We start from the raw sequence: 18,710 nt of genomic DNA, 5'->3' as shown, positions 1-18,710 counted from the left end.
GGGAGCACAGAGGGGAGAGGAGGGATGAGTAGGGGGAGCACAGAGGAGTTTTAAGGCAGTGAAAATACTCTGTATGGTACTATAATGGTGGATACATGTCATTACACATTTATCCAAACCCACAGAATGCGTGACACCTAGAGTGAACCCTAATGTAAACTATGGACTTTGAGTGATAATGATGTGTTAATGTAGGTTCATCAATTGTAACAAGTGTACCACTCTGGTGGGGGACGTTGATGCGGAGGAGGCTATGCATGTGTGGAGGCAGGAGGTATATGGGAACTCTTTGTGTTTTCCTGTCAATTTTGCTTTGAACCTAAATCTGCTCTAAAACATAAAGTATTTTTTAAAAACCGAAGAAAATGGGAAAATGTAATTAGCACATCAAATCATGATTTTATGGATATCACTGCCTAGGATGAAGCTAAGACAACCAATGCTACGGTAACCCACAGTAAGACTGCGCAAATCACAGGTGGAGTCCTAAGACATGACCTCGAACATTTAAAACCTTCATTGCTGAATTTCAGCCCCGACTGTTCCAAAGAATGAATAGTACGGATGATCCAGACAAAAAGTATGGAATCTTTTCCACTGTATTGCTGTGCTAAATCTCAGTGCTCTTTTCAATGATACATTGTGAAGCAGATTTGAATTTGCACAGCCTCAAAACTCAGGTTATAAAAATGTAACTTTCATTATTTCCAGAACCTTGTTTGATTTCTGAGTCCTCAGCCATTTTAATGGAAAACAACTTGATCTTTTCAAATTCATGTTTTTCCTTACTTTTAGCCAGAGATTTTCTAGTTAACTCATGATTTATCATTCATTTGATTAAATATATAGTTATAACTAATGTTCTGCCTCCTACTGCTTCTTTCCTGGCGCTTACATGGCCTCACATTGGGGTGGGGCATCTGGCCTGTGGGCCCTCCGGGGCTGGCTGCAGACTGGCTGTGGCTGGAGTGCAAGTGTCCTCCCTATGTGTGGGCATTGGCGTCCTTGCCCATTACATCAGCTGCTGGAGCCTCTGCCTGCCCTGCCATGCTTCTAGTCTCCTGTCTCTTCCTTGCTCAAACCTTGAGGCCCCTTCAGGGCAGCTGACAAGAGCAGTGGGCAGGGGTGTGTGCTGAAGCTAGGAAATCTTCAGAGATTCTCCTGCACCACTCGAGGGACACAGGAGCTTTAGGGGTGGGCCGTATCCATCTCAGGCCCTCTCTCTCTGCCTCTACCCAGTTCTGCCCTGCCTCCATTTTTCCCTGCACATGTTGAACTCTTATTGATCTGGGCACTTTGCATGGCTGTCTCTGCCCAGGGTTCTAGAGAGGAAGCAGGCACACTAACTGCATTATTGCCGAAATAGCTTCCAACTGGTCTCTGGCCTCTTACCCTGCTCCCCTACAGTCTATTCTGAACAATAGCTAAGCAAGGTTGTACCATAACTCTGCTTAAAACCTTCCAGTGTCTTCCCATTTCACTCGGAGCAAAAGCCAAAGGCCCTCATGATTGGCCCTCCACATTACGTCTCTGGTCTCTGACTTCATCTCCTGATGCTCCTGTTCTAGGCACGCTGGTCTCCCAGCTGCTCCTAGAACACGCTAGCCCATGCTCCCTCATTTGGGCCTTTCTACTGCCTTTTCTGTCTTCCTGGATATCTGAATTGTTCATTCCTTCTCTTCCTTCAAGTTTGCTCATATGTCACTTTCTCAATGAGCCCTACCCTGACCACACTATTCAAACTGCAACCCACCCCAACTCCTACACTTTCTGCCTGGCCGACTCTTACATAATGTACAGTTCTCAGCTTAAATATCCTGTCCTTCAGGCAGCCTCCCCAACTCCCCAGTGCCCTCTGTGGACTCCCAAAGTACCTTATTCTTTTTTTCTCACTTGAGCACTTATCACAGTGTCATGTCAGCATCTGTTTGCTGGTCTGTTTTTAGCCCTGATGCCTAGCACCATGCTCGGCATGAAAGAGGTGCCCATTATAAATGTGCTGAATACATACATGACCGGGTGAATGAGTAAATGACTCAGTTCATTTAAAAAAAAAACCCTAAAGATGGTTGAGAAGATGAGCTAGAAGGCTTGTAAAGCCTTCAGTATGGTGCTTGGCTTAAAAAGAGGTAATTTATATTTATAATTTACGTGATAAGGGAGGGCTTCTTGCCACAGAGCTTCCATATTGTCTATAATTCGACTAGTACCAGTGAAAATGGCACTGATTTTTATATAGGAGAAATTAGACTAAAATGCTTAAAAAATGTGTGTGTGTGTTGGATGGAAGGGGCACTCCTACATTTTTACAGTCTCAAGTCTTTCTTACACACGACTAGCAGAGGCCTCTCTTCCTGCTTCACCTCCTGTTATCACTGCCTGGGAGTTAGCAGCCCAGCCCCTGGAACACTGGCACCTTAGGATGTGCTAATGTTTTTAAGTGATTTTCATTTCACCTCTGCCTAAGAGCCTGGTGCTGGGGAAACTCAAGTTTGGGTTAGGGAAAAGAGGTAGAAGAAAGGCAGGTTGGACTATCTTGGAGCACGTGTGTGATGGCTAGATGGTTCAGCCTTTCCGTTGCCCCCCAATTTCATATAATTATATTTTTTCAATATAGGTAACTACATGAGACATTTCTGATGTATAATTTTGCAAATCAGAAAAAAATCTTTTTTTCAGATCAGTTTTAATTTTGGATTGAATAGTAAAGTTGCCTTAATCATGGAGATTTTTTGTAGAAGATAATGGGGAAGACGGTCAGAAATTTGGCAACAGCCAGGGGGCGTGTAATGATGGCAGCTGGGGGATGGGGACATAAGGCGGCAAGAGTGAGCCCAGGGACCGGGAAAGGAGGCGGGAAAGATCCCAAGACTCATTTTGTCCATTTCCTCCTTGTTTCATCCCAGAGCAGAGCCGTCACTTGATTCATGTCAGGTGATGACAAGATGACATGTGATGATGCATGCCTCCTTTTCCACACCTCTGGGCAGTCCCAGAGCCTGCTCTGTGATGATCCTGCATGGTGCTGCCTGGGCAGGCCGGGGACTGTTGTGTCCAGCCAAGAGCAAGCAATGCTGTGCTCAGATAGAAAGTGCCACTGACACGGCTCTGCTTCTTCTACGCAGCCCTGTGTAAAGACAGAGAGCCAGGCCTTGGGGGTGGCCAGGTAGAACCTGGCAGAAACATGCATGAACTTATTACCCCCTGCACATACATGTCCATGCAGTCACTGAAACATGCAAGGGATAGGACCATTTGAGGTCCCACCCACTTTCAAAGTATAGCTTCCCAGAGAGACCTTGGGTGAGGAAGCAGATACGGAAGTTCAGATTCAGGGTTTACTGGCTATGTGACCTTGGGTAAGTTTCCATTATTAAATGAGAATAGTAATAATACTTACCTTATAGAGTGGTTAATAAATATGAATTTCTGGCCCTGAGTAAGTGTTCAATAAGTGAAAGTTATTATTACCATTATTATAGCTAGAGCCCCGTGCAAGGCAGTGGGTGACAGCATGGCATTTGGACTCAGGCAGACATAGATTAGAGGCTCTACCACTTAATGACTGTGTGACTCTAACCTTGGGGTAATTACTTAACCCTTTTAAGTCCCAGTCTTCTCAGTTTTAAATGGAGTTAATAAAAATACGTGTTTCATACGAATTTTTCAAGAATTAAATGAAATCTTAAAGGCTCTATGGCATGAAAGGCCCTTAAGATAGTATTTACCATAAAAGAAAAATTCAATAACTATTAACCATTATATCTATTGATGATGATAATGATGATGGTGGTGGTGTCTACTCTGACCACTAAATCTTTTTGTGCTATACTTAATTTAGCAAGAAGTCCTTTTCCATATCGTCCAATTGCAATGTTCACTTCCCCACCTAAAACATACTGCTTGCTCAGTTGAATTTAACCTTATTCAGTTTGAGTCGAGCCATTTTCCCTTTGTACCAAGGAGTCTTAGAATTAGAATCCAAGTCTCAGAATTTTATGCAAGACTGAAGTCTCAGTGTCTATGTATAAAAGATGAACTACAACCAAAAAACGTAGAGAGGAGTGTGAGGAGACTTGCCCCCTGCTGTGACCAAAACAATTAAATGGTTTTGTAGACTTGTGGAATAGTTAGATCTCATCACTGTGCTATGGGGTAGCACATGTGCTTTGGGGTAGCCATGGGGGCTCCTTCAATTAGTATGCTTTGGGGTGCAAGCAACAGAAAATCTAACTCAAATAAATGAGCTTCAGCCATCGGGCACTGTATCGCCTCATCTTGCTAGTGGTCTAGAGGCGGGGTGGCTTCTGGGTTGACTGAATCTGGTGGCTCCATCTCCGTTGCCTGTGATTCTCTTGGCCCTGCTTTCCTCCATGTGGCAGCTTCCTCCTCGGGTTAGTGGTGAGCTGGTGGCAGTAGTTCCACGGTTCACATCTGTGCAAGACAGTGTCCAGAGGCAATTCCCTTAAAAGCGTGCCTTAAAAGTTGGGAGAAATTTCCTGAAAGCCTCAGTAAGCTTTACCTCATACTTCATTGGCCCTAAATGGGTCATGTACCCTTTCCTTAACTAATCACTGGCAAAGGGCTGGGGTTACCTTGATTGGCTTAGTCTAATCCACCCTGGAGCTGGAGCCAGTTGCCCCAACTGTATGCACACTGCTCAAGGGCAGGGAATGGAAGGATCTTGAAGAGGTAACTATAATGCTTACTACGGATTTTCTTTGTAGCTTGTTAGAGGTATGCAGCACTTTCCATGTGGTTGTAATTGTTGGTCTAATCTTACACGTGCTCTGTGTCATATTGCACAACTCTAGGGGACACCAGTCTGAGTTGCACACCTGGAATTGCCAACATTGTGCATGGTGTGTATTTATTGAGCAAAAAATCCTTCAGGTCATATTATCCCTGGAAATGCAAATTTTGTTCTCTACAAATTCTTGGGCTTAGAAAACAGGTTAATTATAATATCATTATTAGTAATTATGTGGTAAAATACACCATAAATGACCAGGAAGAAAAATAAAAATGAGCAGTCAGAGAGCACAGAGATGAGAGTGGGATGAAGGAAAGAGTCTAGAAGCTTTCAGAGACCAGATATGCTTTGGAGGTGTCCGTATGTCCTTCTTCCATTTCCATTAGCGCCTGAGTATCCAGCTCATAACCCGTGATCTTTCCATCGGTTGGCAGGCTTCTTTGTAACTTCCCATGCCTTTGATCACAACTGAGAAGGTGGCTGGACAGAGCTGGGTTCTGAGACAGATCTGACACCTGGACCTGACCACCAGGAGGGGCCGGCACTGGCAGATAGACAGGGCAGAGCTCAGCAGCTGGAAGAGATGGCCGCCACCACAGGGGCTCACGCTAGCTAAAGTGCAAGGTCCTTGAGGGCTGTAGGCTTGTGCCTCTTCCCTAGGGCCACAATGTGGAGGCCTTTAATGCAGGCTTGGGGCTTTGCACTTGTGTCTCGATGTGGCCATTCAGACCGGCTCTTCCAATGCAAACCACGTTCCCTACTTAGAGCTGCAGGGTGAGGGGCGCCTGAGACGGTATCAGGATCCTGCTCAGAGAGGAGATTCCATCTGGCTGCACTAACAGTGCCATCTCCCACCTGTAACTTTACCACCGTAGCAACTTACTTCTCTTTAAAAGACGGCTTCCAAGGAAATCAGTTCAAGTAATCTTGGTCTGCGTGGGTGGGACTGATGTTATCAGGCACTAGTTGGAGAGTCCCAGTGCTCCTGGGATTGACGCTTGAGAAGTGTTTTGATGGACAAGAGGCTGTTGGAGGAGTTTTTGCAGCACTGTGGATTCAGCTGTCGGCCTGATGCTGCGTGTCTTGGACAAATGCCTTTCAGGGAATACGTGTGGTCTCCTGGACGTTAGCCCCCCAGCCCCTCTCTATCCCAGGCCAGGCAACCGTGGCATCTCAGCTCTGTTTCTGCAAGTCCACGGGATTGTCGCGTTCATTTTCTCTCCAGCTGTCACCTTTAGTAACTCCTTCCAGAGACTATCTGAAGAGCAGTATTCTGTCTTTATTCCTACCTCCCTTAAAGTCCTCAGGAAAAGTACACATCCCTTTTTATCTTTTTCTGCCTCTCTGTCTGTTTATGTCTGGGTGCTTTAGGGAAGTAGAAGGAGTAACAGAAGTAACGAATCCTGGAAAAGTCACAAATGCTCAAAGAGTCTCAAGATACTCTTGTAGAAGTAATTCTTGGTCTATGTTAAAAAGTAACTGTGCTAAATTTTTTCTTAAACTAACTGTGCTGGGTTTAACCCCTTGCGTTTCTTTCTGGACTCTTGCTGTGGTACCATAAAGAGCTTCCAGTGCCTTGCTCAGTCCCTAACCCATGGTAGGTGCTCAATAAATGTTTGTTGAATGACTCTGTTGTTCTTTTCTATGGTGACTTCTGCACAGTGGTGTATTAAGTCTCCCTTCCCATATTAAAGAGTCTTCCTTCCCTTCTCTGAGGCAGGCGGGTCCTGGGAGGTTCTAAGCAGGTTCTTAAAGCAGAATAGTGAAGGCGAATATTCATGCAAATTAGAACTTGCAAGCAAAAGCCCCTTAAAACAACTCCTACCCACTCAAGTGTAGTTGTAAGGATTTCTGCAGAAGCTAGCCCTTAAAGAGGACTAATTTACCACAACAGCAAAATGACGGTATGGAAACTGCAGAGCATCTTCGTTCCTCTCTTCTTCCCTCCCCTCCTCTTTCCCTTCCCCCATTCCTTCCTTTTATAAATGTTGATTGAATGCTTACAAGGGCTGGGGGCTAGGGTTACAGTGGTGAATAAAGCAGGCGTGGTCTCTGCCTTCAAGTAGCTTAAAGGCTAGTATGCATGTGAGAGGTGGGCATTAATCACAGGACTGTAGAGAGAGATAATATCTGTGATGTGAGCCTGCTGTATAATAGATTAGGACCCACCAACATTTTACATTCTTGAGGTCTTGTTTTCCAGGTTATCAGAATCCTTTGGTGAATTGATTGTTTGTCACAACATTTAGGGTTTCTCCTTTTTCTTTTACATAAAATATATCTGTTTATCTATCTCTGTATACGTTATGATGTGGCTAATTTTCAGCAATTGATTAATATCCCAGTAGATTGGCCAATATTCAATGTATTTGACATATTTGTAAGTATTTGCATTTGTCTTTACTTTTGTGATTATATCACAATACAAATAGTAATAGTGAATGGAGATTGCTAGTGCTTATCCATATTGGTTTTCTCTTCCTCTTCCTGGACGTACAGTTAGACTACATTGCTGCTCTCCTTCAGTTAGGGAGGACCAAGTGACTGAGTTCTGGCTAATGGAATATGGGGGAAGTGATATATAGTGGTCCCCCCTTATCCATGGGGGATACGTCCCAAGACCCCCAGTGGATGCCTGAAACCGTGGATAATACCAAACCCTACATATACTATGTTTTTTCCTATACATACATACCTATGATAAACTTTAATTTATAAATTAGGCACAGTAAGAGATTAACAACAGTAACTAATAATAAAATAGAACAATTATAACAACATACTGTAATACAAGTTATGTAAATATGGTCTCTGTCTCAAAATATCTTACTGTACTGTACTCATGCTTCTTCTTGTGACGATATGAGATGATACAATGCCTAGGTGATGAGATGAAGTGAGGTGAATGACGCAGGTATTGTGACGTAGTGCTCCGGGCAGGACGGAGTGGGATGGCGTGAGATTTTGTCGCGCTACTCAGAATGGCGTGCAATTTAAAGCTTATGAATTGTTTATTTCTATAATTTTCCATTTAATATTTTCGGACTGCAGTTGATGCAAGTAACAGTAATTACACAAAACGAAACTGCAAATAAGGGGGACTACTGTACACCGCATAAAGGTTTGACTTCTAGACCTCTTGCAAGCTCCCCCAAGCACTTTTTCTTTTTCTTTTTCTCTGGACTGGAGAGAAAAAGTCGAGTGGAAGACTCTGAGGCTCTAGGCTCAGGTGTTAGCTGCCTGTTTTTGTAAATAAAGTTTTAGTGAAACAGCCCCACCCATTTGTCTTTGGCTGCTTTTACACAAAAAAGGCAGAGTTGAGTAGTTGCAACTGAGACCTCATGGTCTGCAAAGCCTAAAATATTTACCTTCTGGACCTTTAAGAAAAACCATTTGCCATCCTTAGGGGATGACTGCCACTGAATGAAAGAAACCTGGGTCCCTGAATGACTGTGTGGAGCAGAGCCTCTCTTTCCTGTCTTCCAGGCCGACTTGCATTAGTAGACTATGACTTGAGAGAGAAATAAACCTTTACTGTGTTAAACTACAGATATTTTAGGGTTGTTTACTAGCATTGTTTACTCTAATAAAATATGTCGTTTTACATAATAAAAATGATAGCTCACATTTATTGGGCATTTTTATCAGGTACTATTTTACGTGTTTCTATATTCAGTTCTCACAACAACCATATGAAGTATCTGCTCTTAATGACCATTTTACAAATGAGGAAATGAAAGGCTCTGCAATTTGCCCAGGGATTCAGTTGGTGAGAGGGGAGCTGGGATTCATACGCAGGCAGCCTGGCTCCAGCGGGCAGGCTCCTAACCTCTACTCCTTCCTCCATATTTACATAATTTACAGTCTCCAGTTCTTTCCCAGATGCTGTCTTATTTGATTCTCACCAAGACAGGTTATATTATTATCCTCAGTGTTCAGGTGAGGAAACTGACCTAGAAAAGAGAAATGACTTGCCAAAGCTTACTTGACTAGCAAGTGGCAGAACTGTACCCCGAACCCAGAGATTCTGACACCACATCATGGGCTCTTTTGACTCCTCCACAGGGACTCTGGCAGACTTAGTGATCACCCCACATTGGAAGCCATGTGTTTTCCTTGGGTCTTGGTTTACATTCAAAATGCACCAGCCTGTCAAATTGCTGTTGGACATTAGCCCATCCTTGAACAGTCACCATAACAACATAGACATATGGAGAGCAATGTGGGATGGGCAAAAACTGATGCCAGTCCAGGGGAGGATGGAGTTTGCAGGGAGTGGGGGTGGGTCAAGGAACTCATACTGGATGTTTTTTGGTAACTTCATTTCATGATATAGACTGAAAATGGGTGAGAGGGACACTGTCCTAGGGGCCTTTACCAACCTAATTCATCCAGGACAACACGTCTTACCGACTTAGCACAACCTCTCAGGACTATATGCTGCTTTTAGGACAGTGTTTCCCACGACATGATTCCTAGGGGGAGGGGGTGCTTATTAAAAATGCAGATTCCTGAGCCCGCCCAAGATCTATTGCATGAGAATCTCTGGAGGGAGGTCCCAGGAATCTGCATTTTAAAACCAGCAATGTAGATGATTCTGATGTACACTAAAGCTTGAAAACCACAGCCTTAGGAGGTCATGGCAAATGAAAATAACGCCCAGCTTTTACTCCCCCTTTGTGGTCGGATAGCAAGCTGGCTCAGATAAGAAATTCCCTTGATGGATGTTCATTTCTGCACCAGGAGTGTTTCCTCTCTGAGCAGGTGGGTGAGGATGAGTAGGGTCATTCCCTGCCTTCCCTTTTGCTGGGCAGGATACCTATAGACTCAATCAGTTCTCTACTCTAGAGAATCATTTTTAGAAAGGAACTCAGCATGGTATGTCAGTGTGTAGTATCATATTTTAAAAATTGTTTCCTCTTGTGATTTTTCATTTCTAACAGTTGGGAATTGGGACCCTTCTGTCCTCTTCCTGCCCAGGGCAGACAGAGGGGACAGAGCCAGGATAGCTCAGGGCCAGCTTGGGAACACTTGTGTGCCTACTACTCACCTTTTTTTAATTTTTAATTTTATTGAGGTCATAATAGTTTATAACATTGTGAAATTTCAGTTGTACATTATTATTTGTTAGTCACCATATATATGTGCCCCTTTACCCCTATGCCCACTCCTCAACCCCCTTCCCCTCTGGGAACCACTAATCTGTTCTCTTTATCCATGCGTTTATCTTCCACATAGAAGTGAAATCATACAGTGTTTGTCTTTCTCTGTCTGGCTTATTTCACTTAACATAATACCCTCAAGGTCCATCCATGTTGTTGCAAATGGGATGATTTTGTCTTTTTTTATGGCTGAGTAGTATTCCATTGTATATATACCACATCTTCTTTATCCGTGCATGAGCTGTTGGGCACTTGAGCAGCATTCCATGCTATTGTGAATAAGCTGCAATGAACATAGGGGTACGTAAGTCTCTTCAAATTGTTGATTTCAAGTTCTTTGGATAAACACCCAGTAGTGGGATAGCTGGGTCATATGGTATTTCTATTTTTAATTTTTTGAGGAATCTCCATACTGTTTTCCATAGAGGCTGCACCAGTTTGCATTCCTACCAGCAGTGTATTAAGGCTCCCTTTTCTCCACATCCTCTCCAACATTTGTTGTTTTTTGTCTTGGTAATTATAACCATTCTGACAGGTGTAAGATGATATCTCATTGTAGTTTTGATTTGCATTTCCCTAGTGATTAATGATGTTGAACATCTTTTCATGTGCCTATTGGCCATCTGTATATCTTCTTTGGAAGAATGTCTGTTCATATCCTCTGCCCATTTTTTAATCAGGTTGTTTTTGTTGTTGTTGTTGAGTTGTGTGGGTTCTTTATATATTTTAGAGATTAACCCCTTGTTGGATATATGATTTGCAAATATTTTCTCCCAGTTGGTGGGTTGTCTTTTCATTTTGTTCCTGGTTTCCTTTGCTTTGCAGAAACTCTTTAGTATGATGTAGTCCCATTCGTTTATTTTTTCTTTTGTTTCCCTTGACCAAGTAGACATGGTATTTGAAAAGATGATGCTAAGACCAATGTCAAAGAGCTACCACTCACCTTTTAGTGCCCATCAGTCCCATTTCTGCCCACTGTCTCCCAGCCCGTGTTGCTGGTGTATGCAATGGAGGCTTCTTCCTCCTTGCTGAACTCAAAACTTTCGGGGTATGAAGACAGTACATTTGCAAAAGCATAAGCTTCATTGACTTTCTGGAGTACTCACTTTTCCGAAGGTGGCTGGAGGATGCATGTGCCCTGGAGGAATCAGAAAGTGAGCAGCGGAGAGGCGGGAGTGGGATGGGCATGAACCCAAGAGGAGGATGCAGGTCCTTGACACGGCTGGGCCTGAGAGGCACAGACAAGCCAAGGGGACGCATGAGCCATTATTTCTAAAATAATCAAAAATAGGTGAATAAAAATTAAAACTCTTGATAGGATATAAAGAGAAGGATGGTGCAAAGAACATAATATTCCTTGTGGAGGAAGATCTCAACTTTGACTCTGGAAGGATGAGAGAGGAGAAGACTTCAGAGGCAGGCAGGAGTATAACTACTGGGTCAAGCGTCTTGGGCAGTGCAGGGTGCTTGGGGTGGGGGTGGAGTAGGAGAGAGCCCTTACCCTGCTCCCCGTGAGCCCTGACAAGCAAGGGAAGAGTTTTTATGGCAAAGGAAGAGTTTTTATGAGGCTGCTGGGTTGGGAATGTGTCACTAAGCCCTCTTCCTCCTCAGGACCCCCACAATTTAAAATTTCATCCCCTGCCCATTAGCCAGACATGGCAATCAAGAATAAGAACGGGGGTAGGGTGGAAAGCAAGGAAGACAGGTGCCCTTGGAACTTTGATTAGCTCATTCTTGGACCAGCATCTCAGAGCAGCGGGGCCTGTTTTCCTTCCATTAGGGACTGGGGGTGGGGGCCATAGGACAGCAACTTTGCCCTCAGGAAGCTTCTTACTTGGTGTGTCCACTCCTGATTCTGTTTTGTGGGTCTCCCTTTCCTCTTTTTGCCTGCTGCTCTGTAGAACCTGCCCTCATGGGCATAGACTGAGTGACAGTGACGGGGTCCAAGAGATGCAGTTGAAAGGCCAAAGTTTATAAATAAAGTTTATTTTATCAGAACACAGTCACACACATTCATTTATGTGTTGTCCGGTTGCTTTCATGGTACAACAGTAGAATTTGAGTAGTTGCAACGGAAATTGCATGGCTTGCAAAGTGTAAAATATTTACTATCTGGTCCTTTACAGAAAGAGTTTGCCAGTCCCTCTAGATCTAGACTGCTAGATCTTGCACTGGCATTTAAACGCTTAGCCTTGAAGTGACACACATCACTCCACTCACAACTTACTGGCCAGAATGGTCACATGACCCTGCTCAACCACAGGGGGCCAGGAAGTGCAACCTACTATATGCCCGGCAGGAAGATAACCAGACTATTTGGCAAACAGTACTAATGACCACCAGCACAACCTACTATGTGTTGAATAACCTACTATGTGTTGAACTTGGTACTAGGTGCTGGATATAGAAAGATAAGTCAAAATCTCTGATCTCAGGGAATTCAAGGACTGCCAGAATTTGGGGGCTGGGGAAGGCTAAGTATAGAGTAGACTCAAATGTCCTTCTCTGGAATATGTAGACTCCATCTTATCTAAATTGCCTGAGATGGAAGATGATAGCCAGACCTGGGGACTGGCCGGCTTGGCAGGCAATGGGGGTGACAGATTCCCCTGATGAACATTTATATCAATAATAGAAGGGTTGCTTAACAGGAATTGTTAAAGGAAAGATGAGATAATTTCATGTTTTGATATTCGTAAAATTGATTCAGTTGAAGCGGGAGCTCTGCAGTGCATATTATTGCTGCTGTAATTTTGGCAGAGATGTGATTCAAATTGGCGAAGTGTCTGGGAAGGGGAAACCCAGTAAGCAGAGAGAGGCTGGGTGGGCCAGGAAGCAGAGGCAAGGAGCCAGGTCATGGTGGCTCCTGGTGAGAGCTTGGGAGGCAGCCCAGGAGCCTTCGCCGTGGGCGCCATAGATGGACATGAGGGAGAAGAGGCTGCAGGCGACAGAACCTGAGACTGTTAGAGTTTCTGGTGGTGCTAAAGCCTGGGGAGGGTGTGGGAGCAGCCTGGGGAGGGGTGCGTGCATGTGTGTGGTGAGGGAGAGACATTTAAACATCGTAGGAATGAAGGATAAATTTAAAATCCATCAAGCGGGGTTGAGACAGAATGACAACGTGAGGAACATGAATCACTCTTTCTAGGGACCCACCCAACTGTTTGCAGGATTTGAAATGTATTTTCTCTTTCCTTTCTCCTCCCTATCAAGCTTATCCTGGACCCGTTACCTTCCCTCTGCCTGCTCCCTTGACCTAGCCTCGGTGGCCTAATATCTGGCACTGACCAGCACATCCCCAGGGCCTCCAGCCCAGAATCACTGAGGCCTTGGGGTGTGACGCCAGCAGGGCTGGGAAGACCAGACCAGATGCTAGAAATGCAGACGAGACAAATGAAGAAGATGCCTTAGGGAGGCTGTTTCCTATATGCACTAAGATCATCCTGGCTTTTTCTTTCCTACCTACTACCTTAGTGTAATGAGGTGGGGGCTGGGAGAGGCATCTATGGACTCTGCTTCATGTGGTAGAAGCAGAGTGATCAAGACAGTGGGAACACTATGAGGCAGGATTGGAAACCTGAGCTCTCTCCCAGCTCCAACTTTTATTGGCAGTGTGCCGCTGGGCAAATCTCTCTACCTCTCTGCACCTCAGCTCCCTCCCCTATAAAATGATATGGCTAGACCATTAAGATTCCTGCCCATTAATATTCTTTGTTTTTGTGATTTGCAATTTGACTTGCAGTCCAGACCTGGGAAGGGGGTGTGGGTTCCGGAGGGCAGCATTCTGGGAGGATGCCCCCCTGGGGGCCCAGCACAGTCCCCACAGTGGTAGGTGCTCACTAAGCCCTGCTTGAATGATTTGGATGCCAGGGCTCCTCCGAGAGTATGTAGAGCACACGGCACTTCTTAGAGTTGAGGGGGCATGTGTGTGCCACTTGTGGTCACTTAGGGGCGTGGTTGGGAATGTGGGAGGGGAGGAGCCTGGGAATTCAGATGTTGGGCTCCTGGCTGGGAGGGAGACAGTAAACAGATATCTCGAAAAGATGGTAAGTTCAGGTCCTCTCAAGTCAGGACTGTCCCCCAGACCTCAGGCTTGCCGTGGGAACTCTTTGTGAATCCTTCGGGTTCCCTGAGTCCTCTCTGAGCACGCTGTTCCTCTTGCCTATCGTCCTCTCCTGTTTGTTCCTCACCCGACGAGCTCTAAGTCCAGCATGAGGGTCATTTCCTCCACAAAGTCCCCCTGACCTGCCCCAGGTGGGCCGGGGTGCCCCTGTGAGCTCATATAGCAAGCAGGACTACCTCATCATAGCACATCATGTTGTGTGGTCAAATCAACCTTCTTCCTCTCTCCCACCAGGAGACTAAACCCAGCTCATCTCGGTGTGCCCAGGGCCTGGCACACGGTAAGCCACCAGTCTGTGTAGATTGGATGAGTACGTCTTTAAGAGGCAAATCTGGCCACATCCTCCTTGGCATGGAAAAGGAAAAGGAGGCTCAAGGAGCCAGGAGAGGCACCTGATTCCACACACGCTCCCCAGATCCTGCAGCAGATGCAGGCATTAGGAAAGGAGGAGTGGAGCCAGGTCTCCAGAATAGCCCACCTGAGGCTGGTCCTGAGGGAGAGAGCAGGAGAGCTAGGGCAGCAGGTGCGGGGTGAGACTTCCCCAGAGCATCTGGGACACGGGGGAGAAGTTAGAGAGATTCGTTCACCACAAATGGGAGAGGACAGCATGCTGTCAGAAGGGGGATGGGTGCTGAGAGGGACAGCCTTTGGAGTTCTCCTCTCCTGACAGTAGCGCCCTGAGACGTTTATCACCTTGCATATAATTATTTCTTTAACCTCAGTCTTCTGCACTAGACTGTGAAGTTCATGGGGGCAAAAATCGTCTACTTTGTTTACTCTGGATACCCAGCGCCAGGCACGGAGTCTGGTCCACAGTGGATGCTCCTGAGTTCAACCATCATTTTTTGAGTTCCTACTGTGGGCCACGCCTGGGACGTTGCACTGAGCAAGCCCGAAGCCTTGCCCCGAGGGCAGCGTCATTAACCTCTCTCTCTTCTCTATTTCCCTCGTGCCCACCCCCTCCCCTCCCCGCCTACCCCTTATCTCTGCCCGCCTCCCCTCGCAGAGCAATGTTCTGTGATGGTGCCCGAGATGCGTGGACTGAGCCCAGGCCGCAGGCTGCCCGAGCCCGTCCTCTGCCCGGCCGCGGGCGGGAGCCCTGAGCCCGGGGCCGCCGGCCGCCACCGCCGCCGCCACGTCCTGGCCCTGCCCGAGGAGGAGGCATGGCGGCCCCAGCAGTGCGCCCTGCTCGAGGCCGACGCCTCGGACGAGGTGGGCATGCTGCCGGCCTCCCCGCGCGCCGCCGCCGGCGGCGTCGACAACTTCTTCCCGGTGCAGGAGGGCGAGGGCCCGGGCTGGGAGGGCAGCTCCAGCCCCTTCCTCCCCGTGAGCCCCGAGGTGATGAAGCGGCGGCGCGGGGGCCTCATCGAGCAGCGCGACATCATCAAGGCCCACGAGGCGCACAAGATGCAGAGCACCCCGCAGGCCCGGCGCAAGGAGTGGGAGTGAGTACCGGGCCGGGGGGGGGGGGGGCAGCGGGGACACGCGGGCGGGCCGGCCCAGCGAGGCAGCCGGGGCGGAGGGGGAGGGGAGTGGGCGCGGCCCGCCTGGCGTCGGGGTCGAGGGAACCGCGGGAAAGGATGGGGCCAGCGGGAAAGGATGGGGCCAGCGAGGCAGATGCGCTGGTCTCTGTTGCCGCTAAAGAGGGATTTGACCTTCCGAGTAAGGTCCCTGCATTAGCCTTCATCTTACTAACCAGCTATAGGCTGCACCGGACCTCACTGAAGTCTATGGCTGTCAAATGGGGGCGAATCAAAGTTGCCCCTCAAAACACACCTAGTTTTCTAAGAGCCTGTGGAGAGAGAACTGGGATCTGTTGCACACTCTGAGCTTCCCTGAAAAGAGGAGCTCTGTAAAACCATGGACAAGCCACCAAAATGTGAATCATCATCTTTCCTTCTGGAATTGCGGCTAACCCTACTCTTTCTAGTATCATCCTTGGGTGAATGATTACATTTTGGGACAAGTCTTCAGTGGATGGAAGAGATTGACTAAGACCTGTGGTGCCCCTGTGACTTTATCTCTGATCTTTTTGTGTAGAGCAAAAGGATTTATGTTCTGTCTTAGGCCGCCTTTATAATTCATTCCTGTTGAGAACTTGGGCTCTTATTCCTAGGAGGCATAAATTAAAGGAAGATAGGATTTCCTTTAATTCTCAATCGCCTGGGTTTATGACCCCCCAAGGACTTCGTTTCATCCTTAGAGGCCAGTGTTTGTTCCGCATGTTTGCATGTCTTGTGGTCTGTATGTCTTTCCCTCCTCTTGCCTTAGGTTGTTGTTCCATTAGATGTTGTCAAGTGCAAAAAGACCAGCACCAGGTGTATTTTGATGATGGTGGTCATGGTGGAATTTACCTACCTGGTTTGGATGGACATTCTGGATGGTGCAAATGGGGGTAGATTAGCTGATCTCTGGTGGTCCTTTCCTATGAGGTTAATGTTTGTTAGTTCCTTCCTTCCTTCAGTGAGCCCTATTATGTGCTAGAATCCTGGGATTCGGGATTCACAGTTGGGCACCCAGCAATTAACAAACTTCTCTCCTGTTGTTTGTCTCCCAGCGCTATTAGTCTTTAAAATCTTCCATAGCTCTCCAAGTGTCAGCAACATGATAAGCACCTTACGTATATTAACTCATGTTTAACCATTGCTACGAGGTAGGTACGATTATTATCCACGTTGAACCAATGAGGCACAGAGAAGCTAAGTGCCTTTCCCAAGGTCACTCCAATGCACTGTGACTGTGATTTGGTATTGATTAGTGATTTGTACCCTGGCAGTCTGGTTCTAGAATTCACAATGACACGGTGCTTTCATTCCAGTGCCCGCAGTACTTCTTATCTCAACCACCTGTGGAGATGCTGTGGCAAGAGCACTGGCTTGGGCCTTGAGAGACTTGGGTCTGATTCCCAGGGTGACTTAACCAGTGGTGTGACCTCGAGTAAGTCACCTCATCATGACTTTGAAAAACGAGTGGGAGAAAGTAGAGTATCCAACTGGCCTCCTGAATACTGTCAGCTCTGAGGGTATTTCTTCAGATTCCAAATTACCATATTTTTATGCACTTCTGTCTTGTCTTCCTAAGAGGACTCTGAACAACTTGAGGGCAGAGACTGTCTTGCACATTCTTCATGTCACTCAATGCCTATCATATGGCCTAACCCAAGAATTCCTACAATACTTACTGAAAAACTAGCTTCACCATGACTAGCAATGTGTGAATAACGCTTATGACTTTCTTTAAGTTCAACTTTTGATAGTTGGAGGAGATAAAGATCTCGTAGCACCTGCGTGGGGTGGCAGTGGGGATGGTTGGGAGACTGTGCTTTCACCCGGGCAGGTCCAAGAGGATGTGAAACAGGGCACACACACCAATGGTCTGGGGCATGTCAACCTTCAAGGGTATAGCTGTGGAGGAGGAGGCCACAAAGAAGTTGAGAAGTGCCCAGGGAGGTAGGAGGAAAGCCAGAGAATACAGGGACAAAGAAGTGAAAAGAAGGAAGGAGACATCATCTGTGTAGGATGTTGCTGAGGTCAAATAAAATGAGGATGGAGATGGAATCGGTGGTTTTGGCAACACGGAGGTGACCTTAATGGGAGCAGTTTCAGTAGGCCAGGGCCCAGTTGGAATGGGTTGAAGAGAGAATGAGAGGTGATAGAGACAGTGACGTTGCCCCACCCTCTCTGCTCCCTAACGCAGCCTCGTGGCTGCAAGTCCACATGGAGAGCTTCATACTTAATACCACCATGCCTTTTTTCCTCACCATCAAACTCCCTCCCCATATGGATCTGTACATGCCTTAATCTGACTCACTTCCCACCCCTCCCCAGCTCCCCAAGCCCTAATATTGCACTGTCTGGAACTCATGTTCCATCATCAGCAAAATCCTCTACATCCTCCCCCCTTCTCTGAACATTCCCTTCACCTCCCTGTTCTAAGTGGAACCTGCCTCTCCCCCGAGAACGCTGCTTGATCTGCAGCTGCCTTGTGTGGTGGCTGTCTTCCCTCCCACACTGCCTCGTACTCTTGAGCCGGGAGGTGGGATAGGTGTCTACTTGCTCCTCGCTGTTGCTTCCAGACCATTATTCTTCACTCCTGTCCTAAAACACCAGCTTTGGAGTTCATGCCATCAGACCACACCACCTGCTACTCCTTGTTGCAGCCGTCTGCAGACTCCCAGGCCGCTCCCCTGCATCCCAGGAAGATTTTAGCTCTTGGTTTGCTGCCTTTCTCCCCATCTCTTCTCCTGCCAGCAGTTCTTGGGGATTGCCATAGCCACTTAGATGACCTTGCCTGTATTCTGGCCTCTTGGTTCCTAAACCTCTTCTCTCCAATGATTTTGCCTCCATGCTTCCCGCTGAGACCTAATTTCCATGGCTGCCTGGACCTTGTCATAACTGCACTGCTTCATAGTCTCAGTTTCAAGCATCCTGCTGTCTGACCACCACATCTTTTCTGTCCAGTTCACTCCCTCTAGTGCTCGATTCCCAAGATCCTTTAATCTCACTGGATCTACAAGACATTGATCCTATTACTTTTTCACTGACCCCTCTCCCCAACCACATTCTCACTTCCCATCTTATCGAATTCAATTCCGCTGTAGGAACTGAAAGTACTCTCCAGAGCAAAATGGTGACATTTCACTTGAGGTCTTCTCCTACCCTCTCAACTCTTTCTC

At 46.7% G+C, this 18,710-nt stretch overlaps 1 protein-coding gene across 6 annotated transcripts in view; it reads left to right on the top strand.

Moving 5' to 3' along the window:
• The window catches only part of CACNA1E (calcium voltage-gated channel subunit alpha1 E), a 391,046-nt gene that overhangs the window by 12,811 nt on the left and 359,525 nt on the right, over positions 1-18,710 (top strand). For 5 of the 6 annotated variants that reach the window (XM_058539922.1, XM_058539923.1, XM_058539924.1 and 2 more), the window contains exons 1-2: positions 96-580; positions 15,042-15,480. In XM_058539922.1, the coding sequence (XP_058395905.1) occupies positions 565-580; positions 15,042-15,480 (455 nt within the window). In that variant the 5' untranslated portion in view covers positions 96-564. Of the gene's footprint in view, positions 1-95; positions 581-15,041; positions 15,481-18,710 lie in introns of those variants that run through there. The other variant, XM_058539921.1, reaches the window with a different exon arrangement.

Source organism: Diceros bicornis, chromosome 4, assembly GCF_020826845.1.
Source record: "Diceros bicornis minor isolate mBicDic1 chromosome 4, mDicBic1.mat.cur, whole genome shotgun sequence".
NCBI classification, from domain to species: domain Eukaryota; kingdom Metazoa; phylum Chordata; class Mammalia; order Perissodactyla; family Rhinocerotidae; genus Diceros; species Diceros bicornis.
Note: the sequence above shows the minus strand (reverse complement) of the source record. Positions and strands in the feature narration are given on the sequence as shown.